General features: G+C 36.2%; 2 protein-coding genes and 1 long non-coding RNA gene across 7 annotated transcripts in view; 1 reads left to right on the top strand and 2 right to left on the bottom strand.

Annotated features, from left to right (window-relative positions):
* Window positions 1–509: 509 nt before the first annotated feature.
* On the top strand, window positions 510–13,678 carry LOC113113474 (low density lipoprotein receptor adapter protein 1-B-like). 4 transcript variants are annotated; one of them, XM_026279665.1, is made up of 10 exons: window positions 510–967; window positions 7,665–7,807; window positions 8,006–8,118; window positions 8,633–8,747; window positions 10,076–10,148; window positions 11,012–11,107; window positions 11,236–11,330; window positions 11,464–11,498; window positions 12,205–12,236; window positions 13,057–13,678. In XM_026279665.1, the coding sequence occupies exons 1-10, from the start codon at window positions 883–885 to the stop codon at window positions 13,101–13,103; spliced, it is 834 nt and encodes a 277-aa protein (XP_026135450.1). In that variant the 5' UTR covers window positions 510–882; the 3' UTR covers window positions 13,104–13,678. The 4 variants fall into 4 exon arrangements, with proteins under 4 accessions (XP_026135450.1, XP_026135451.1, XP_026135448.1 ...); XM_026279666.1 differs by lacking the exons at window positions 12,205–12,236; window positions 13,057–13,678 and adding an exon at window positions 11,586–11,958; XM_026279663.1 differs by lacking the exon at window positions 12,205–12,236 and having other exon boundaries at window positions 515–967.
* A 3,357-nt stretch (window positions 13,679–17,035) lies between these two features.
* On the bottom strand, window positions 17,036–22,536 carry LOC113113473 (uncharacterized). The gene is made up of 2 exons (XR_003293593.1): window positions 19,836–22,536; window positions 17,036–19,160 (listed from the first exon to the last, which is right to left on the bottom strand). It is a non-coding gene; the product is annotated as an uncharacterized LOC113113473 (long non-coding RNA).
* Window positions 22,537–23,623: 1,087 nt separating this feature from the next.
* Window positions 23,624–24,320, bottom strand: part of LOC113113472 (fibronectin type III domain-containing protein 5) — a 22,836-nt gene continuing 22,139 nt past the window's right edge. For both annotated transcript variants that reach the window (XM_026279660.1, XM_026279661.1), the window contains exon 6: window positions 23,624–24,320. This exon is cut by the window's right edge and continues 981 nt beyond it. The gene's annotated coding sequence lies outside the window, so the exon portion shown is untranslated.

The raw sequence follows: 24,320 nt of genomic DNA, 5'->3' as shown, positions 1-24,320 counted from the left end.
TAATAAACCATATAGAAAAATAAAAAATAGACAAACCCATCAAAATAAAACAAAAAATACTATAACAATGCATTAGAAAACATTTAGCAGGCTTTAACATTATTATTCACACTGATTATAATTATTATTGAAATAAAATAAAAACATTAAAATGGTATGAAGTACATGAAATTAAGAAATCAAATAACTATTATTGCTGTTTGTTTCCAAGTCTGTAAATTAAAAAGGCAAAGCAGCCAGCTTTGTCAATGTTTATTTGCTAGAAATAGTGGCCTTATATTGAGAGACTTGCAAATATCTTATATTAACATTTCTGAAATATCTTCCCTTATATAGAGGGCCCTTCAGATTTTGTCGTGTTATTATAGTGGAACATAATAGTTGATTTGATTTTATGATTTCATCAAAGCAAACCCGAATCTCAATAGAGGATTGTTTCTTCTACAGCCGCACGAGGGCGACAAAAGATGAGCTCGATAGATTCCAATGTGTCCGTGTCATTTGTTTTCGCGGGAAACACGGACGGCGTCCTAAACATTATGAATGTTGACTCGTCAGGCATTATAGGGAGGAATGAATACATTTCGGTGCCCATGCCAGGTTCCTTCATACAAACCCGCTGTTTGATATTCGCGCGCAGCCATTTCAAAAAGCACACGTGGGAGGCTTCCATTTGAGGCGGTTGCCATGGAAACAGAATCCTTGCACCGTGGCTTTGATTGACGGACGAAACGCCGCCCACGAGTCGCGGAGGCTCGAGTATTCCCACAGATGTCGGCGTCGACACGACAAAAACAAAGTTGAGAGTGAGAAGGCGTAACAGTTAGTTCATGGCCAACAGCAGCAGCACCTGAAGACGCGTCTCCGCTAATAAACCTCGCCATGGATGTGCTGAAATCAGCCAGAAGGGCTTTTATTCGCAGTCCCAGCCTGACCACACAGTCCCGGAGCTCAGGCAAGCACCAGAGTGAGTAATATGTGTCAACAGCGAGACTTGTGTCGCGTGGTTTCACGGGTCACTCACATCTGCGTGTTGTCGATCCGTTTGCATGTAAACTCGTTTGTTAAGCATATTTAGCAATGAGTTACACTCAAAATATTGCGTTTTCCTTAATAAATTAGCTGTGAAGCTTTATGTTTGTGGGTGAAATGTGTTTTTAACTGGATTTAGAAAAAAAAATCATCTGCAAAAGTTGTTTAATGAAAGACACCGATGAGTATTTTCAACTGTCCGACAAGATTCACAACCTTCATGCGATACTAGATGTTTTGGTTGGGTTCATTAATAGTTGACTCTGTCTCAGAACCTGTTGAGTTAATTTAACTTAATCTCGACAGCAGTTATGTCCCAAAACGCGGTCTAGAAATGCTGCTTTGCTTGAGCACGGTAACATTACATAGACTAGCATGTTTTCATCAGCTCTTAAAACCCAGTACATTTTATTTTAGCAAGCTTCTTTTATTATTATTATTATTATTATTATTATTATTATTATTGTTGTTATTATTATTATTAATGCGAATTTTGCTAGGGGAAAAAACGTTGCAAAATGCAAGTGCATACTTTCTTGGACCAGGAGGCTGGAATGTGTGTTCTTTGCGCTCTGACACTCATAATTAATGTTGAAAACCATTGTGCTGCTTAATATTTTTGTGTGAACCATGTTTAATAATACTAATAATAAGAATACATATATATACAAATATTTGTGTATGTGTATATATATATATATATATATATATATATATATATATATATATATATATATATATGTATATATATATATATATATATATGTGTGTGTGTGTGTGTGTGTATATATGTGTGTGTGTGTGTGTATATATATATGTGTGTGTGTGTATATATATATATATGTGTGTGTGTGTGTATATATATATATATGTGTGTGTGTGTATATATATATATATATATATATGTGTGTGTGTGTGTGTGTATATATATGTGTGTGTGTGTATATATATATATGTGTGTGTGTGTGTATATATATATATATATGTGTGTGTGTGTATTATTAGTGCTTTTTAAAAAATTAATCACATCAATATGTGTGTATACATATTTATTATGCATAATAATAAATGTATATATATATATATATATATATATATATATATATATATATATATATATATATATATATATATATATATATATATATATATATCACATGCATGTATATATTAAAAAATATTTAATATATTTATATGTAATCTAAAATGTAAGAATATTAATATATAAATGTAAATACATGCAAATATTTTCAAAATATATACTGGATGTGTGTAATATTTACATAATAAATACAAGAGAATATAGATATATATATATTATATAAAAATAACACACACACACATACATACATGAACTCGAGTCAGTGGTGTGAGCAACCAGTTTCCTAGTGACAGTCCAAATTGGCTTTTTTTGTCACTAAGGGTGCATTCACACTTGTTGTTTGGTTCGTTTAATCTGGACTAAAAAAGAAAATGATACATTTGGTCCTGGTCCACTGAGCTTTCAGACTGGGATTTTTGACCGCAAACCTAACGATACTAGGGTTGTGATGGTGAGGAAATGTTCCCACCATTTAATCAACGTGTGACAACACTGGGAAGTTTCCTATTTCCCTTGCTTTCCTTTGGCTTTTCAGCGTAAAGCAATTGTTCGTTTTTAGTTTGTTTGATTTTTCCCTCTTTCCCTAGCTTTCCTTCCCTTTTAAATAGCTAAAAGCGGCATGTATACATTTTACCTTTACTTTTGAATTAACAGAAGAGCTAAGAGGGACGTCATCTGAGATCCAGGGAACGTTTATGAATGTAAAAACAAGGCCGAAACTTGGGGCAGACTTAAGAGTTACAGAAGCATTCTAGCTCACCTCCTCATCTTCTCAGAATCTAACAGAATCGCAGACTGAGTGACGGGTCACTGATGTCTCCTATTGAGCTCACGCCTGTGGGAGGTCACAGAGCCAATGGTGACTTTCACTTTTAGGGGGAAAGTTTACGACTCTGTCTTAAAGCATGGCATTTTGCATACGTAATTTGTTTGGGTGTTGATGAAAAACTACTAAAAATTCTTAGAACACTAATATGTTTCATAGGCATAAACATATAATATAGCCTATAAAATAGCCTAACTAAATGATTTTTATAACTATAAAAAAATATATATATATCAAAACGATGGTGGGATACGGTACGCAGTGGACAAGTGTTGTTACCGGTGTTGCAGCTTAACACTGTCAGCACTGTCTGTCACGGCAAGCCTAAAAGATACCGAACCTAAAGGCACAGTGATACATTCACAACCTGATTGGTCAGGTTGAATGATGTCCATTTTGTGATGGAACTCAACAAATACCCCAAACAAAAGCTGTGTTGGACTTAAAGTGGCGCTGCGCCGACCTGTCGGTGTAAGACATCAAAGTACCCAATCAGAGATCTGTCTGCTCTGCACTGCTTTTAGTCGAACACACATAATGCTATCTGCTGGACTTAGCGTGCTCATTGCTGCGTGTACTTATGGTTTTATTTTCACTACCTGCGAACTCGCGAAGAGCTCATAAAAGGCACTTTACCTGCTCCTTGCTCCATGATTGCCCTCTGCTCATTTTGTTTTGGATGGTACCGCTCGTTCCTCGTCGTTAAATCATGTCGAATAGTGTCACATCTTGTCATTACTTCGAACTGCACCAGAGTTTGTTTGGAAGTGGACTGAGAACCATCATTTTAGCTGTCTTGGTCCACACCAAGGTTCGGATGACAGCGTTCACACTTACTCAAACAAACCGCATTAACAGAGCAATCAAGAGTTCAATCTTACCAAACATGACAAGTGTGAACACACCCTAAAACCATTGCTGTGATATGTTCATATTCGTATTTCAAGTTATTTAATAACTGTAATTTAATTGCTTTAAACAATTGTTACAATTTTGCTCTTGTCGGTCTTTGAGGGTTAATTGCAGAGAGACCTTATAAGAAAGAACTGAAGTTGCCTACAACGATTTTGTGAAATAAACATGATGCAGTGCCAGCAGTGTGATTTTTGTCAGCATCTGAAATCTGTTTCCTTCTCTTTGGCATCAATCCTGGACTAGTCTACAAGTAGGTACTTGTTTGCTGGCAGTATCTGAACCGTTCTAAGACACATTTGTTTCAACAAGACTTCTTCAAAGTTCTAATGGACAAGCCCATAGAAGAGCTTTGAAAGCAGGTGAAGTGGGCTGGCCTGGTCTTTACAAGGGCAACTTTTTTTTCCTTTAGTGGGATCAGAAAGTTTGCTGTGCATTTTCATCTCCCTTTTAATTCTGTCTTGACTCCACAAAAGCGGCTCTGTGTGTTGGCTGAGAGCTGCTTATCTGCATGACCTGGAATACAAGAAGTCTGCGAGTACACAGTTATGATTGTGTTCATAATTCAGTCACCGTGAAGGCCTAGGCTTTGCCAGAATAGTAAATGTTTCCAACATCAGCAAGCTACCAGTGTTTATAGGCTGTTCTCTCAATGGTTGAGTGAAGGAGAATAAGACGCAATTGTGTGTTCAGCATTCTTGTGTTGATCTACTGACCTACTTTTAGCTGCAATACAGACTCCGACTCATTTCACTCCTTTTGGAGGAATGCAAACACAGATCTAAATCTGACAGGGTCACGGTTGAGCAGTGAAAAAACAGCGGATCAGTATCCATGCTAAATAAAATCAGCAATTTAGTTTAACCAGGTTAAATGTTTTGGTGGATGAAAATATAGCAATATTTTGGTGGATGTAAACTTCAAATAATACTATTTTTATTGATATAATAATTTACAGTTAGGATAGCAAAGTGTAAAAGCGAACAGGATTATCAACTATTAATTGGGAGGTTTGACAATGATTAACCTTGTTATAGTTCATAATTGATTTCCTTCCTTTCCCTCTTGAATGTCCAAAAAAAAAATTACAAATAATAAATGAATAAATAGATAAATAAACAAATTAATGACTATACAGTAACATGTGGTGTAACCATAATACAAAAATTGAAATTCTTACATGAGTGTACACATTTATCATTATTTTTCAAAAAAGGTTATAAATATAATTTGCAGGTAAAACTTTTTTTTTCTCTCTCTCTCTCTCTTGAATGATTGGTTCACAAATACTGTAAGTTGGTCTACAGCCGTCCTATCTATGATGATATTCCCGGTTTCTGTCTTTTTTTTTTTTCTGCATTTTGGTTACACTACATAACTTTGATTTGGTTGATGAAAGTTTTTCAGATATATTTTACTTAATATACAGTGCCTTACTGACCCCAATACTAAATGTAGCTGTTCTAAAAAATAATGTAAGTGACTACATAATTGTGCACAGATAGCAAAATGAATAAGCTTATCAACGTTTAAACAGATTTTTGATAACGATTCACACTGTTATAGTTTATAATTACTTTCCTTCCTCTCGTATGTCTCGTTCTCATCAGAGCGATCAGAAATGTCCTTCTTGCTGCTCCAAAGTCATGTGCCTGAACATAGAAAGTGCATAGCTTGCAGCAAGCATGGCTGCATTGTAATGAAGAGAGAGTTTTTCTGGTGTTTTATAGTGGTGAGATTTATCGCCCTTGCCTCTGGATCTTCGATGTCTCTGTGCCCTGCACATACTAAAGAGGAAGAGCGCCAGGGAGACGTCCAGCAGCAGCTGTTGAGCCTTTTCCAGGCAGTCCATTTGATAAAAGCTTTCGATATCCACCTCTAATGTTTCATAAGGAGTTGTGTGGGAGTAGAAGCATGAATTAAGACTTACAAGGGAGATCTGAAATGAGCTTTTTTTATTAAGATTTGCGTCATCTGCATTTGTCTCGAAGCAAGAATGACTTCCTGTTTCCGAGAGTGCTGTTTATTTTTCCATTTTGAAAAATAAACAAAATGGATTTTTTTCCCTCTCTATCTGGCCAAGATTTAAATAACTCCCAACCCGACCATGACCTCAAAAAAAAAAAAAAGTGCACTGTAATCATATCTAGCCAAACATCCAGAGTTGAGTTTCTGATTTTGGAGATTGGAGGTAGGCGGTGGTTTGGGTCACTCCACCCTTGGATGGTTCTCCAGGGACATGGTTAAGACAAAATAGTGCTTCCCCCTGTGATTAAGGGCCTTTGGGTGTGTCACTGATCAGTACATGGATGTGTCACCAGGGCTGTATTATTACACCCTTTTCTATCTCTGTGTGTCTGTGAATTACCCTGGTTTTATGCCGTGGTTGTAGAGCATCGTCAATAATTTCAGCATGAATTTTATTTGAGAAGCTGTGGGAAAAATGATGTAGACCCTGCAGCTTCTCAAAGTCATTTAAGGACACTAGAAGTCACTCATCAGCATTTCAGTTACTTTTAAATGATTTGATCATCTTTGGTTTGACTGGTTTTGTTTATGCCACATTAAAGCTGTAAATTTTGCCCTTGTTATGACATTTTTTTTAGTCTGCTTTGTTTTCTGTCAGCTGTGCACAAATATCAACAATCACTTTCTGACTGAGACAATGATTAACTATTTCCTGTGCTAGGGATTCCTGTAAAAATGTATAAATCGTTGAGCAGGTGGTGCAGTAGCTTAATGGTTAAGCATTTCAAAAGTTTTATTTAAAAAAAAAAAAAAAAAAAAAATCCACCTTTTTATTTATTTTTTTGGTTTATAATATAACATTTAAGTGAAATATATAATTTAATTAGGATCATATAGAAAATTAACACAACAGGATGTACTTTGACTTGAATACCTGTGTTTAACAAATGTCTTGGCTGTTTTGGCTCGGTGCCTTTGTGATGTAATTCCCAGAATTTGTCTGTGGGGATTTTCTGAATTTTAATTATTATAACTAAACTGACAAAAGCAATCAGGTGACTGCAGGAGCCACAGGTAGTGTTACGAGAGCCAAACATGTGAGTCTCAACAGAAAGAGTGAGAGTGTCTATTTGTGTGCATCTTAGTTAATGGATAGCTGAAACGGCTTAATGTGTTATAATCAGATTGGGAAATTATGCAGATTGTGAAGGCAGAAGTGAGGTTCAAATGTTTTCTTATCACATTTACATTTGATATAAGTAACACATTCATGCATCAACATTACAACTAAAAAGTCTCAAAACGGAGTATTCAAAACACATGCTAAGCTAATACAGTAAATATATATTTATATTAGTCAACCTAACTAAATTGTTCATTCCAAAGATGTGCAGAAGGCTAAGACAGACTTTTTAACATTATATTTAGTGAAGATGATCTGAGAAAAGACACTTCAGGATAAAAATAAAAATAAAAATGATGCAAGAGACACTGGTTCAAGGACGATGCATTTAATTTCTAGAAATGATCATCTGCTACAGCTGCTCCAGACCTTTGACTGTTTTCAGTCAGTCCTGGAAATGATGTACAGAGGCATCCAAAATGTTTTTGGCCTGGGATATTTGAGTCTTTAGAGCAAAGGTTGATTCCAACAAATGTTTGCTCATGCAGTATTTTAATATTTCAGAGCTTATAACTTCTACAGCACAAGTGTTTGATGTGCACTTTGAAGCTGTTGACAGTTTGTCTGTGCTGCCTTGGTTTAACCCACATGTGTGAATGTTTTTGTAGCTGTTTAATGGAGTGTTAATGATTTTGGTCCAGAGCTCCCTGAGAACTGGACTGACACGAGAGAGACTCTTCTGGAGGGAATGACCTTTAACCTTCGGCATCTGGGCATGACTCTGGTGGACCAACCCAAAGGCGAGGAGCTCTCCGCTGCCGCAGTCAAGAGGATTGTTGCCACGGTGAGTTCTGTCATTCGACATATAGCTCGGATATGACTAGATATCAGTGAGACCCCAAGCAACCACATAGCAACACCATAAATCACACAAAATGCCTTAGAAAACTCACAAACGCCACAGTACAAACACAGTACACCTTAGAATTAAGAACCCAGTTCTGCATCGACAAACATAAATATGTTTTTGTTCATTTGTTAGGCCAAAGCCAGCAGGAAGAAACTGCCTAAAGTGGCCCTGAAAGTGTCTCCTCGGGGAATCGTCCTGTGCGACAGTGTGTCCAACCAGCTGATCGACAACATTTCCATATACAGGTGAACTCTACACACTTCTGGCATGACTTCTCTCACGTTCACCTGCCTGTTAAACATTCACACACTGTGCATCTGGACCACGTTAGACCACCAAAGGAAGGATTTCTGTACGCTTCCTCTTCTGAGAAGTGAGTGTGTCTGACCTACAAGGGAGATGATTTATCCTGCCATCCAGTGTTTTACCACACACACTCATCTCTTGAGTTTCTCACTAGGGGACATGTGAAATACAGCATGCTGCAGGAGACCAGCGGTAGCTCCCATAAATCTCATCTTCACAGTTGGATGTGTTTAAGTTGAGCCTACTATCTGCACACACTCGCTTCCTATATCCATTTAAAGAAAAACAGCAGCCGTCGGTTCTTTTCAGTAGTTCAGAAAAACAGTCCTTGAAATTCCAGCACAGACCGCTGCGTCTACCCCACATCCATATCTCTGCGAAACGTCGTTTTTGTTTACTCGAAACTGACTGCAAGTCCTTAACTCTGGTCTGTTTTATGACCCTTTCCGGCAGGATATCATACTGCACAGCTGACAAGATGCATGACAAAGTGTTTGCTTTCATCGCTCAGAACCAGCAGAATGAGAGGCTGGAGTGCCATGCGTTCTTCTGTGCCAAACGGAAAGTGGTGAGTGTGAAAGCTGTGAATCTTCAGTCACCACAAAGACTCTCGACTGGAACAAAAGGAGTCAAACAAAGAATGAAGAATGGAAACAGTTTTTCAGAATAGCTGACTAGATTACTTTGAGTCTGTTGAAAGACAAGCTGTTCTTTAAAGTGTAGCACTTCATCCAGAAACATGTCTGTTTAAGGCTAGATGCTGAGGGTTAGATACAAAAGCTTTTCTAGAGAGCCGCCTACCTAGGCGATATTTGAAGGCACCATAACCTTTGCACTACTAATTGAAAGGTGGTTCTAATTGAAAGCTGGGTAAATTCAGAGATACTGTATATTATTTTGACCGAGTGTCTCATGTAATCTTCAGAGAATGCACTTGAGTTTGGGGTGTTGTGATTTGCTGCGTTACATCATTTTTCACACCGTGTCCGATACTAAAATCAGCGCGACACACTTGGCAAAATGATGCTGCTTTGCGATAAGAAATGTAATTCCTCCATCCAGTTGCAGCTTAAATTGTCAGCTATATTTTGTTTTTGTTTCTATTTCACCGTAGCACCACCTGAGCTTTCCAATGCCATTTCTACCGTTGATGCTTGATTCAACTTCCCCCATCTACCTGAGTTGTAGGTTGCCAGGTTGAGGTCACAAATGGGTTAAAAATTGTATGATCTGTCTATTGTGCGAGTAGGATGTGTTTTAATACAAGATCTGGCAACTGGACAACCTTGGAATAAAATATTGGTATGATTATTCATATAACGAAATGAAGTCATACAAATTAAGGGAGTTTCCCGGGAGATATAACAAAATGGGAGGAGGGCAGGAGTTGGGTGTAAAATACGGGAGACTCCCGGCAAAAATGGGAGTGTTGACCGATATGCTTATTTATTTACTTGTTTGTTAATTTGGCTCCAATAGTTACCATAATGCGTACTTACGCCCCCCCCACCCCCCTTTCTCTCTCTCTCTCTCTCTCTCTCTCTGTCCAATAGTTACCATAAAGAAGTATTTTATTTTTTTTATGCAAGAGATGCTAAAATTTGTGGCAAATATGCTGCCCGTAGCACATGGAACATTCCCACGTGGTACAGCGCAACTGGAAGTGTCAAATACTTCGCAATAAACATATATAAGACTACTTTTGTGCATTTTGGTTTGATTTGATTTGCTATGGTATTCGCTCTAAAAAGTTTGCAAACCACTGATGATGACTGATGTTGAAATGCATTGAGGCATATATGTTATATCTGTAGGTTGTTCTGGAGCGTATCATGTACAGATACTGCAGCCCTCCTTGTCTGACTGAGTCGTTGTTGTCCTGTTGTGTTCTCGCAGGCCCAGGCAGTCACACTCACGGTGGCCCAGGCCTTCAGAGTGGCCTTCGAGTTCTGGGAGGTTGCCAAAGAAGGTACAGAGTGTCATATCTCTCTGAAGAACCATGTGGAGGTCGTATGTAACTGCAGTGGAAAAGCAGTCTGACCATTGCACTGTTGCCTTTACATATTATAGAAAAGATGGATACACACAAGGATTGTATTTGTATATTTGGTAAACAGAAGGCAGTCAATGCATCAATAGGTCATTCCTTATATATCTTGAACTTTACAAACAAATTTTCTTAAATGATGTGACCAGAATACAACATAAAATTAATACCTTAAGGAATGGAAAATTAGCAAAATGAAAAAGTACTCACCAAGATGTAGCTAAACAGCTGATAAAAACATCCCTATAATCCACAAGTTATCCGCACGACTCCAGTCCATCAATTTGCATCTGAGTGAAGTGGAAAGTGTTGTGGTTGTAAAAAAAGTAATACTTTATTACATTGTTTTTTAACTTTTAAACTGTTGCTTCTGGCTTAAGCACAAGTCAGTCATCTTATCTGCATCAGGAGAGTAATATGCACAGATAAAGCACAGTTTACAAGTGAAAACGGTTGTAAACCAATATTTTGATGTGAGTGGACAACATTGATGGACTTTTCACCAGCTCATATTTTGTCCAGAAGCAGCAGTTTAAAGTTAAAATGCCTGAATAATGCATTTCTTGCAAACACACAGATTTTCACTTCACAGGACTTTAATTAATGGACTGGAGTCTTGTAGAATATTGTGATGTTTTTATCAGCTGTTTGGACTCATTCCAAGCAAGTGATTTTTCTGCACTTTGGGATGAACTTTTCTTTTAGTGTTCAGTGAAATTTAAGTATATTTTTTCCTGTTTTGTTTTATGGTTCAGCATTAAATTATTGTGTTGCTCTACTTTCAGAGAGAGAGAATCATGTGAAATGGGATTCAGCTGGAGAGACGTCCAACAGCTCACAGTCGGAAAGATCGGTCAGCTTGAGCAGCCTGAAAGGAGGAGGTACAAACTCCTTATACTAAATGGGTCTCCTCGCCTCTTCTATTTATTTTTTGTTTTTGTTGTTGTTTTTTTAAGGGTGATCGATCCCTTTAGCACTTTGACATGAATGGGCTGTGTATCTGTTCTAGCAGTAGCTACAGAAAACCTATTGGACATTGATGATTCCTCATCTGCTGTGGTGAATGCGGACAATCCTCCCGAATCCAACATCAGCACCATATGGGTAAGATCTTATATTTGTACAGCAGCCTTTCTCTTCATTGAGACTCACATGGAGGATTCTTCACGAGTGACTGCTGACCATTATCTTTGCTCGTCTTGATACAATTCGACTACCATTTTGCTGCTCTTTTCAGGAGACGGATGATGGTCTGGAAGAGGCTTTTTCAAGGTATGAGGCACCCAGAGCTGTTCTTATCTTATCACAAGCTTCTGTTTTGTCTAAATCTCTTTTCTATCTCTCCTCAATGAGGGGCAGGAAGGGCAAATCCTTGAGAAGTGAGCTGCATGGAAAAAGCATGCTGATAAGCTCTCGCACATCAAGATGATCTCAAACTACAAACTTTGTGTGCTTGTTCTCAAAGATTGTTGGAACCATTTGAAATATTTCTTTTAGTTTGCCACTTTGCTCCAACTTCCCGGACTTTTGATTTATCATCCAGAGCAACTGAGCAAAGGCACTTTTCCCATACTGATGTCTCATGGGACATATTTTCTCATTTTATTTGTTTATTCTTCACAGAACCAAGCTAAAGCTTTACTTAACAGTAGTTTGCTCTGCAAATGTAGAGTTGGCCTCCTATGATTTATTTCTGATGGCATATAGATGACAAACTATTATTATTATTATTATTATTATTATTATTATTATTATTAATGATTTTTTTGGCATTGGCATTAAATGATTGTATATAATATGTGTGTATATATTAATATTGAAGTAGCTAATGCCACATTTAATCTTTCAGGTATATTGGAGATTTATATCAAAAACTCTTTCATGGATTATCACCTCCTTTAAAATGGAACTGTTTTTCTTAAAGGGGTACAGAAACGTCCTGCGGCCCTTGATTGTTGTACTCTCTCTTTGTTCCTAGCTGCAGTTTGGATAGCTATGAGTTCTCTCCAGGTAACCGAGTACAGGTCCAGTCCTGTACCAATCCAGCCTGAGTTTAACTTCCACCCGCTCCATATCCAAATCTGTCTGTCAGTCTGTGGCATCCTTCCCCTCCCATGTTGTCTTCCAGACCCCTGCCAGCGTTCACTGATCAACCCAACCAAATTATCATCCTGGGCTGGTTCTGACCCAACACACAGATCTGGGTGTGAATTTGATTGCAGGGTTGTGCAATGATCCATATTTAAATGCAATTTGCAAAACATTTTTTCCTCCTAAATGTATATATTTTTTACCTTTACGGATTGTTTCCTTCAATATCCCATCATTCTCATTCAAGCCATTTTGTGTGTTGTCTGTATGTTTTCATGTTGTTTGGTTTTTATCATTGAACATAATGCTAATAAGATTGCATTGTACTGCATGTCTTCTAACCTTACAAATAAAACCATACTAGTTGTTAGAATAATAAATAACATAGCTGCCAACCAAATGTGGCCTTTAAAGGAATAGTTCACCCAAAAAATGAAGATTTTCTGAAAATGTATTCACTTTCGGGCCATTCAAGATGTAGATGAGTTTGTTTCTTCATCAGAAACAAACTCATGGAAAGCCTGACGGGGAGTAAATTTTCTGGAAAATGGTGAAATATTCTTTTACTGAATCCTTTAGACCCATATGTGCAATTCCAGCATTACAGTTGTGACTAAATCTTTTGTGGTTCGGTTTAGATTTTAGTGGAATTGACCATATGTTAATCTAATCTGTAGATCTGCATCACTGAAGAGTTTCAGCTTTTTCAGGTGACATTCTTCTGTCTCTTTCCACATAGACTTGCTGAGTCTCGTACTAACCCCCAGGTCCTGGACATTGGGCTGACGCCTCAGGACTGGAACTCTGAGACCGACTGGGACAAGACCAATGGAAACGCAGCGAACGCAGAGGAGCTCTTCAGCCTCTGAGCACAGATAGGTTTGTGTAGATCTGGGAACCTCGTGCAGGGAGTCTGCTGTCAGTTGAGAGGGCAGCAATGGTCCCTCTCATCTTGATCATCTGCTCCATCACACCAAAGCAATAGCAGATGAGTCTATTTTTGCAAAAGAAAAAAAAAAACTCTACTATGCTACTTGAGTTTACATGCTTTATTTTTATCAATCCAAATGTATACAGAATAATGTATGTAGATACCAGAATCAGTATTGTTTTCATGTATGTTTATCATATGAGATATAACATTGTGTATATTCAGGTGCACTATAGAGCTACTTTAAGATATTAAAGATTCATTTATCATCACAATTCCCTTCATTAATGATAACATGGAAATTAGCATTAAATTCACAGTACAGCTTGTCTTTAGCATCTTATGATGCCTAGGAGTCATATTTCAGTATTTACTATTTTTTATAAATCTAGCCTGTATATGATTATTATAACACCCATTTGATATTTCTCTAAAAATGTATAATAAAAGTGTTAATATTATCTAAGAATTTATTTCATTATTTATTTTCATTTGTATCGTATGTGTATTTCATCATGAAGTATTTCATTATCTCACCATCATCATCATTATTATAATTCCTTAATATTTCATTAACAGTTACATTTTATTTTAGAAGTAAAAATGATCTTGTATTGATCCATATCCAATTGATCCTATGTAGGGTTGTTGGGATTTTGGAGAACATTATATCTCTAGGAGATATTACATGACATTACATTATTACTTATCTTTAGTAACTTAATTATTCATGCAAATTTTAAACATGAATTTGCCACATTGCTCCACCATCCGTTTGATTCAGTCGAAAAGCAGATAAATATTAAATGATAAAATATGATGATTAAAGATTTTTCTCATTTAAATAAGAAGTATTGTTAATATTGCATTTAGAAATAAATTACATAAAGTTGAAGTGTTTATCCAATAACTACATTCTTTATCCTATAACTGGTAAAAAAAAAAAAAAAAAATTGTTTTTATTTATTTATTTATTTATTTTACTATTTCTAGTCACCAGGAGAGGGCAGCATTGTCTTCTAAATTTCTCTGGCTCTTCATCTCCATTTCATTCCTTTGTGTGAAATGCTGTTCTTGTGCATGAGGTGAATTTTTAACTTTTTCTGTATTCGTCCCAGATGGCACAAAATAATAATATGCACTTGTCACATGGAGAGCAGCAGCAGCAGAGTCTTTTTGAAATAACACAGGAGAGATGCTTCTTTAATTTACTGAAGCACACATGACAAATCCCTGTACACCTCTCGAATGACAGTTATTGTGGCAGTGGATGGCGAGAGGACCCTATACTTCACCTACAAACCAAATCCCAAGAAAGTCTTATTGCGAGCTCACTGGATATTAATGCAAAACAGATTCAATATATTTCCTGTAACCCATGAGAAAGCTTTTCTTAAGTAAGTGTGATTTTTGTTTGTCTACATGGACTCAGTTGACCTTTGTGTTCCTATAATAATGGATGGAATTTTCTTGTATCTTTCGCTTCAGCTTATAGACTCGAACCCAAGCGGTTGATTAGCCTGTGCACATGTGTGGAGTCAGGTGTGCATGTGGGTTGAATCGTGTGACGCAAAGTGCTCAAGAGAATCCCTGTACACACACACACTCTCAAATGAACACGTGTCTAAAAACGTGTGGGAGGCTCAGAGCTTCAGAAACCCGGCTCTCCTCTGGTAGTTCTCCTCTCATGTACACTCTGTCCTCTCGCCTGAGGACTTTCCCACAAACTTCATTTGCATTCGAAATTGTGTGAAATGTTCGATGCAGTTCTCTCCTTTTCGGTCACTTTAGTGAATTGTGGGTGAAATGCCATCGATCTCGCCAAGGTCTGTAGTTCAGAAGAGATGATGAAGCTTACGCTTTATAGCCAGTAAAGATAGATGAAACCTAAAGGGCAGGAAGTCTGGAGCGCACAGGCATCTATTTCACAGGGCCGCTTTCTGTGAATGGATGATGGGGTTTTGCTTACACTTTAAACACACCAAGGTTGAACAAGATGGATGGGTTTGATCACAGAGAGTTCGAGAATGTGCGGCCCATTACTTTTTACTTTATTTTTTACCTTAGAAGCTCTCTTCTATTCACTGCTCAGTAAGTCTGGTCTAACTCCCATCCTTTGTGTACATTTGACCCAGATAAATAGCTCCGATCTGAGAACTTCCCGCTGAAGCTCTTTAATTTACATCGAATGGATGATATTTATTTCCATTCAGCTAGTTTTCCTATTGTGCTGTATTATATGGAGTGCATAGCAGATTTCTTTAAATTATCATAAAATGTTTTTTTTTTTTTTTTTTTTTTTAACCATGAGTGAAGTGTTATTTCTTCATTAGTCTGTGATGGCTTAATTTGTATTTATTTTTTGGAAGAAACCATTTGGAGGAAGTCCAAAATGAAACCATCACGGTTTGATTGTTAAATTGATGAGGCAGACAACATTTTATTGGTATTTGAACCACAAATATAATGCACAATGTGGTCCCAAAATATATTTGGATGGTTAAGTTATAAATGTCACTGCATTAGATACAAAATAACAAATGAGTGGCATTAATTTGAAAGAAAACACACTTTTTAAGCTTACAATTTAAAGTCTTTGCACTTTGTGGTTGTGAAACATTGGTGTAACATGTGAATGTAACATGTTGATAGTTAATGTGATGAGCTACACCTATGGTTTCTCTGAAAACACATCTGTGACAATATCAGGAGAGCTGACTTCATACACTCACTAAAAATGACCCAGTCATACGGACTAGTTGATTAAAAGTAATTTTAAAACGATAAAAGTCACATTTTGTCAGCTAATGCAGAGATATTCATATATTATAGTAATTATAATCCATTTTTCTGGAAGACTATGTTCGCTTACAGTCCATTTCTGATGAAGTGCCTGAGCAAATGCAGAGCTCCACCATAAAGCTGGTTTCAGGCCAGCTGACTGAACATTTGCTTGCTGTTTCAGGTCAGTGCTGGAAATCTCATACGAGTCTTGTACATCTATTTTTTTCTTTTGATAACCTTTAAACATTTGGTGTTCTGAGATGTATTCCACATTTATGCAAATTTAATTAATAACTGATTAACATTGATTGGGTTTTGCTAGCCACAAAAAAGGTTTGTGACCATCTTGAAAGCATGCAAAAATGTGCTGGAAATTTAAAACTAATAATTATTTGCATCATATGGAATCGTTTTCTAGCAAAATCGTGTTTCTGAATTTATGGATGAAGATTATAATGGAATAATTCGTTTCCAGCTTGTCTTAAATGTTCTCCATAAAGAAATGGAGAGAGAGAGAGATTTTAGAGTTTATTAAATATATATATATATATATATATATATATATATATATATATATATATATATATATATATTATTTTTTTGTCTTAATATATATTATTTATATATTTTTGTCTTAATATATATTATTTATATTGTTATTTTTGTCTTAAAATATTATATATATATATATATATATATATATATATATATATATATATATATATATATATATATATCATTTTTTACAGTAAAATTTTCTTTCTATGGGGGGAAATGCAGTTTCAAATAAATATAAAAATGCTTTGCTAAAAAAAAAAAAAAAAATGTGAGGGGGGGACAAAAAGTACAGAAATACCTTATTTTGTAGCCTACAAGTGGACATCTTTTTACTAAATGAATGACCAATAATAAATGATATAAAGCGGAAAGAGATAATACAGTAATTTCTACAAAATATACAGTAATGGGTTACTAGAGAAAAAAAAATGCACCAGACACTATCTTGAAAATACATGATCCTTTATTTTTTGTGGTTGTACATAATTAGACATTTATCTATTTTATGCCCATATAAATTGTATAATTCTGTGTAGAATAGCAGAAACATGCTAGCCCTCATGAAGCATTGTTCAAGAACAACAGTTAACATAGACTCGATGGATTACATAAAACATTCCTTCTGTTTTGAAATCCATGCGTTATAGTAAATATGTGGAACGAATGTTATCGTCACATTAGTTATGCCCCGCTCTGACTCCAGCCGTCACGTATACTACTGAGACTGAGTTCATCTAACTCATGTGGGTTCTTTAAGGCATGATCTCTCTGCTTTGCCTTCAGTAGACCTTCAGGATCCTTTAGTGGAAAAGCCAAGTTGCCACAACACAGAACTATGTACAAGAAATACACTCTTAATGTAGCATAATCTTAACCTGACACCTTATTTGAAGTCATGGTGTGTAACTATGCTGTGGACTGAATGAAAGGATGATTTCACACAGACTGTTAATACTCAGGCCAATGCATTGATTCACAGAAGCTTAACATAAGCATACACATACTGTATCACTTGTATTCCAGGCAGTCTGTTCCTCATCATGACAGGCTGATAGAAATAGTAACGTGGGGCCTATTTTTGTTTCTGATTTTAAACGAGGAGTGAACTTTTTATGATGAACTATTTATTCTCCATCTTCAAAGAGGCTTGCGATGCTTCAAATATAACTTGGGAGATTGTTCACCAAAAGAGTAAATCATGGCTTTCATGGCTTTTTTTTTTTTTTTTTTTTTTATCAATTTAATGCATCGAATTTGTTTTATAGTAATTTAATTATTTTCATAAGTAGTTTAATTTTTTTATAATTTTAATTTTATAAAAGAAAATTGCAGTAAAGAAAATACAGCTTAATTACAAGCAAAAACTTTTTAATAAGCTAAATATGTTATACTACTAATTTCTTTATTTAGATTTTAAGGTATAATTTCATTTTGACATGTTCTTGAATAGATTCCATTTGATCCATGCTATGAAAGTTGAGTCAAATTAACATGTTGGACCCCCCAAAAATATATTATTTCTGTATTTCGCAGAAAAAGTTTGGATGATTGAGGAAATTGACCAAATTATTTTAAGACATTGCCATTGCCCTCTGTTTTCTGGGTTTGCACATTTAATGCAAATGTTAAATTTGATCTTGTAAACTTCAAATATATATTTAATTTTTATGTGCTGGCCAGTAAATCCTGATTGTTATGATCATAATCTTAAACGTTCTGCTCTACAATGAGAGAAAAAGTGATTGTTTGAGTGATTGAGACCTTGTGATTGTTAAATACATTTGGTGCTTAAAAGGATAGTTTACCCAAAAATGGAAATTCGGTTATTGTTGTACTCTCTCATGCTGTTTTAACCCATTAGGCAAGGGGTTTTCAACCTTTTAGGACATGCGACCAAACCACAAGTTTCTCAAATTTCACTGACCCCAACCCACAAATTTTGAGGTTGAAATATAAATATGGGTCAAATGGGTTGAGTATGATGAGAGTGAGTAAATGACATCATCTGAATTATTCCTGACGACACAATCACAGGAGCATGAAATGTGATTACACTTCCTAAATCTCTCCAACTGTGCAGCCTGCGAAAGCTCTCTCGAGTGTCACTAACAGGAGAATTATTCTCTTCAATAAGTAGCAAATGAGCTGCCTCTTAAATCCAGACGTTTGCGCTCATTCTTTGGAGATTTCTCTTTGAAAGGACTTTGGAGGGAAAGAATGGGATAAGCATGGTTTGCAAGGAGGGGAATACGTTGCTCGTTCTGAAATCATTTCAAACTGCTTATGTGAAATGTGAATCCTGATCGCTATAACACTATATTAGTGCTGACTGCTGGCTTTTATGTGCAGCGGAACAATGTAAGCTGATTTGTATGATTATGGCTGTGTTCGGAATCGCATAATACTATACTAATTTACTGTTTGCACATAGAGACTACTGGTTGCAATCAACAATGTCCAGGTCATAATTTACCCCCAGAAAATGAGAGGTATGAAAGAATACATTATATTTTGCATAATATAAAGCCTATTTAAGGACCATCTTTCACGACAATCAAGGTTGTTCTTCCCTCTAAAAATCCTTATCTATTATAACATCTTGATTATGCACACTATCATTCACAAGTTTGGGTTGAAAATAATTAGAAAATGTTCCTGAAATGAAGTCTCTTATACTTAGCAAGGTTGCATATATATATATATATATATATATATATATATATATATATATATATATATATATATATATATATATATATATGAACAGTAACATTTTAAAATATTATAAACAATTTAAAATACCTGTTTTTATTTTAATGCATGTTTAAATGTAATTTATTCCTGTGATGCAAAGCTGATTTTTTTCAGCATCATTCTAATATACGGATTTGCTGCTCAAGAAACATTTCTTATTATGAGGAATGTTGAAACGTGTTGTGCTGTTTAAGGTTTCATAAAACTTGTCAAAATGTGCAGTATATAATATGGCAAACAGCAATGAATACATACTCAATCTTCCATACCCAGTTGATGAATAACCAAGTTGTGATTTTTAACATCTCTTATTTGACATTTTTCCATAAATTGGAAAGCAAGCGGTAAGCAGTACACTAGTATTCCACTCCGAACACAGCCCACATCTGTTCATTGTGTCTATTTCAAATGAAATGGTCAATAATCTGAACGAAAATGTTGCCGGTTAATACAAGACCTCAACACATGTCTGAAAACTGAGCATCTGAAACACGTGGCCGGTCCTCTCTGGTTTAAGCCAGTCCTCACACCCAGCCTGCTGTTCTTCTGCGTGAGCCACACAGACAGAATATTGATATGAGCCATTTTTCACCCAGCAGTCTGCCTGAGCTGTCTTCCCCATGGCCAAGGTTAATTAGCAGTCATTAAAAAGAAATATACACTTTCCTCCTCAGGCAGGAATGAAAAACGAAGGTGCGGATGACTTGTAGATGGCAGCGGAGTGAGAGGGGAGTACGTTAGCCTGTCGCCATCGTGACAGAGATGAGAAGGTGATGGTCACCAATGCGAGAATGTTTAATTGTTCTGAGATTCCTTCAGGTCCCGTTCAACATGCTTGATTAATGGTGCAGTGCATCCTGACAATGAGGGCTTTTGAATATGAATGGCCACCCAACCCGAAGTCCTCTATACTGAAAGTAAATAGAAGTATTACATTTAATTTCTTCTATGAATTTGAAAAATGAGATTGCCCTATTTCAATTCCACTGCTCATTGTGTACTCATATGCTTGGTTTGGAGATGAATGGGAGGTTTTGTTCTTCAGATCAGATACATACTATCTAATACACGTCCTTGGGAAATGCATACGGTCTGTAACCTTATTAAAGTCGAACTGTTGCAATGTCGTCCTGTACTCAGATCACGTGGAGTCCCAAATGACCAACGGCTAAGGGAATCAATGTTTTCTAGACCTCTGACCACAGTTCTTCATTCCTGACATGTGAGGATTTATTCAGTCTAGCTGACAAGAACACTATCCTGTCAAACAGTAAAGTACAAACACAGGGGTTTTCAACCTTTTCGGGCATGTGCCCCCCTAGGGTTGTCTAATTTCACTCGCGCCAGTTTTTGAGGGCTAAGATGACATAGTGGGGCTGTAGTCTAAAAAGGGTTTAGGACTGCCCCTGGTTTAGTATGCGTAATTATAATGAAACAAATATATAACCTGATAATAAATATATTACCTGATTTAATGTGATGGCTGAACCTGTTTCTGATAGCAACATGCCAATATGTTGCTGGATTCCCGACACGGCTAACCGTAAATCATCTTACAATGTCAATAAGCATGACTGATAGTATCAGGCTACATCCACACGAAGCCAGAGCTTTCCCTATCCAAGGTGTTTTTTTATTTTTATTTATCTGTATCCACATGAAATCGAAACAAAAAAAATATTGTACACATGCCAGACCAGTTTGTGGGACTGTAATTCTGTCACAGAGATGCACTAAAAACGGAGAAGACTTGGACTATGCGTATAAACCTTGCACGTGGTATACAAACGAATGTGGAACACTACAGAAAAAGTTTCAGAAAATGTACGGATTTGCTGTCCACACAAAAACGCAAGGGTGTCTTTTTCAGATTTACCCACTTAGGGACCCCATTCAAAAAATATTGATTTCACTCTCCCAATACGGCAGATCTGTGTGGACGAAACGCCTATACGATAAAAAATGTATGCGTATACAGCTAAAAGTGTCTCCTTGCGGATGGGGCATCAGTCTGATACTCGAGCCAATGCTGCTTTTCAATTGATTAGCAGTGGGACTAATCAGATTGTCCCCTATTGCAGTGGTTCTCAAACTTTTTAGCCAGCGACCCCTAAACAAACATCGACGAGAACTCGCAACCCAATACCACAGAATACACAAACAATAAACAGAAAAAAAGTTCTTTTAAATCCACATCCACTTCCTATGGAAGCTTGTTTGCAGAATAACAAAATAAAAAAGGTAATTGCGATTTTATACCATTTATAACTTAATAACTCACACTGCAAGTTTGTATTTCACAATTATGAAAAACCAAGTCAGAATAGCAAGATTTAAACTCGCAATTTTTAGATTTAAAAAATTATCTTTTCAAATAGTTTCTTACGTGGCGGAAACAAACTTTCATAATATTTACTGTATTTAGGTTTACCTTACAGTGGGATGGGTGCACTTGTTTTTCGGTGCACAAAAGTGTAATCTGTGGCCTGATGTTGGATATGGCTACTCGCAGATCATCCTCAACATCAAGACGTGATCTGTATTTTTTTTTCATGTACGTAACAGCTGAAAAAGTCTGCTCACACAAATATGAATCTGTATAATTCCTTCTCTTTTCTGCGAAAAACGTCTATAGGTTTTTCAACACAAGCAGGGTTTCTTGTCTCCAAATGTCTCTGCGTTTTTCTAGGCTTCATACTTTCATGGGCAAGCACTTCTGAACAGATTACACACTGAGAATGGTCCAAATCGTTGACAGAAGAGCAAGTGAATCCATACTTTTTGAATTACTCTTTATATTTCCGACGTTTCCTACATTGGTCAGAACAGGTCTAGCTCTTGTGTTTTGTAGAGGTACACGGTTCAGATGATTCAGGCAGACTGTCCACAATTTTCTCAACATTTCTAACCTTGCAAATTACAAATTTATCCATTCTTGCCGTTGCAGTTTCCACGTGCAGTTGCGTGCAGTATTGATAACTAGTGATCAGTCGGCGCAGGGTGATGTTATCTTAGAGTCACGAAATTATATTATTTTTTTTTTTTAATCTCTAATCAGTTCTGTCTTTAGAAATCAAAAAAAATATTTATTTGTAATCTTAATTTTTTAGTATTGAAAAATATTTTTTGTAGTCAGAAAATACAGAATTTTTTCAAACCAACTCGCGACCCCTTGAAATCATTCTGCGACCCCCAGTTTGAGAACCACTGCCCTAGTGGATGGCTAAAGATTTGCTAGCTCATATTCATAAATAGGCTACTGGAGGGTATGCCTCTGAATTAACAGATGCCAGCATCCCCCTTGAAAGGTGCTGGCCACAGGTTGCAAACTACAGGTTGAAAACCCCTGCACTAACACAGTGGTTCCCAACCCTGGTCCTGGAGGCACCCCAACACTGCACATTTTGCATGTCTACTTTCTCTGATGCACCAATTTCAGGTCTTGAAGTCTCTACTAATGAGCTAAAGACCTGAATTAGGTGTGTTTGATTAAGAAGACATGCAAAACATGCAGTGTTGGGGTGCCTCAAGGACCAGGGTTGGGAACCACTGCATTAACAGACAAGACTGCTCGGCTGGTCTTGCATACATTTCTTATACTTCTTAATAAAAGGAAATGTAAAGTTGACATGAACCATGCTGACAATCCTTTTTGCTTTTGTAATGTGATCTTGTCAGCCAAATTATTGTTTACAAAGACCTTTTTTTTTTTTTTTTTAAAAAAATGGTGTCTACAATAGTGGAAAAAAAAAGATAAAATGTGCATCATGATGTTTTAACTGAAAATGACTGGAAATTATAAAAAACATTGCAAAATGTTACCAATGAACTAACAATGATTTAAAGAACACAAATCTTAGAAAAATATATTTCAGTAATGACCAGCTGAATGAAAAGCAGTTTAATGTACTTAGCCTTTTCTGTTTGGTGAGGCAATCATCTGATGATCGTATATAAAATGTTTGAATATTTGGTTTAAATTTTTCAATTGTTGTCAATTAAATTGTCAACAGGAATAAAAAGGGATTTTAATAGTAATAAATTTAATTAACAAAAACCATGTCTAGCATAAAACAATAACAAAAAAAAAGATGTAACATATATATATATATGTATATATGTATATATATATATATATATATATATATATATATATATATATATATATATATTTATATATATAGTCCCATACGAAATGCAGGAGGAAAAACTTATATTGTGGCCAAGAATTAATAATTAATTCCCAAAACTACAGAAAATAAATATATATATATATATATTTTTTTTTTTTTGTTACGATGGTGGCAAGTCTCTTCACATCCTGATAGCAATCACTGATTAAGTGGTCTACATGTATTTCCATGTTTTTTGTTTGGTCTGTGGAAGGTGTAGGACCAAAACATTTTCATCCAGTCAGATCGGTCCTACCTGCCTGTCAACATATGTATTAGCATAGGCTACCTCCGTGCACCCTGTTCACACAGACATGATACGTCATCAAGTGCGTTCCATTTCTCTATTGCAGACTGAGCAAGAATGGAAGGCATTATTATTGTAATATTATGTGCTTTGTACTGTAATGTTTTCTCATCGGTGAATGAGACATGAGGTAATCTAACAGCATTGCATTCAACTCTCCACCAACGGTGTCTGTTGTTGTGTCGCTGGTTAGCCTCTGCTATGCCTGTTTGCGTTCAGGTGTTTTTGGAGGAGGCATGGCTTTGGAGAATGATAATGCAGGGAGGGTGGGATCTTATGCTTAAAGAAAAAGCATGCAAAGAAAGCTTACTATTGATCTAGTCTCTCCAAAATCGCCCTCCCTACCTTTAAAGGTGAAAATGGAATTATCAATCAAGAATTGAATGGATTGCAAAAAAAAAAAAAAAAAACATAACAGAGGAATCAATTCCAATAAGACTAGGAGGGTGTAGCATGAAAGTAAATATAAGGTCAGTTTTGATTTCATGTCAACTTTA

The sequence above is a fragment of the Carassius auratus genome, chromosome 14, assembly GCF_003368295.1.
Source record: "Carassius auratus strain Wakin chromosome 14, ASM336829v1, whole genome shotgun sequence".
In the NCBI taxonomy this organism is placed as follows: domain Eukaryota; kingdom Metazoa; phylum Chordata; class Actinopteri; order Cypriniformes; family Cyprinidae; genus Carassius; species Carassius auratus.
This window is presented reverse-complemented; position numbering and strand designations above follow the sequence as displayed.

Excerpts from the sequence above, each read along its gene's own strand:
- LOC113113474 (XM_026279663.1), top strand. The coding sequence starts at position 883 with ATGGATGTGCTGAAATCAGCCAGAAGGGCTTTTATTCGCAGTCCCAGC. Across the intron at positions 11,108-11,235 it reads GAGCAGCCTGAAAGGAGGAG|CAGTAGCTACAGAAAACCTA; the intron begins GTACAAACTCCT and ends TATCTGTTCTAG. Across the intron at positions 11,331-11,463 it reads CCAACATCAGCACCATATGG|GAGACGGATGATGGTCTGGA; the intron begins GTAAGATCTTAT and ends TGCTCTTTTCAG.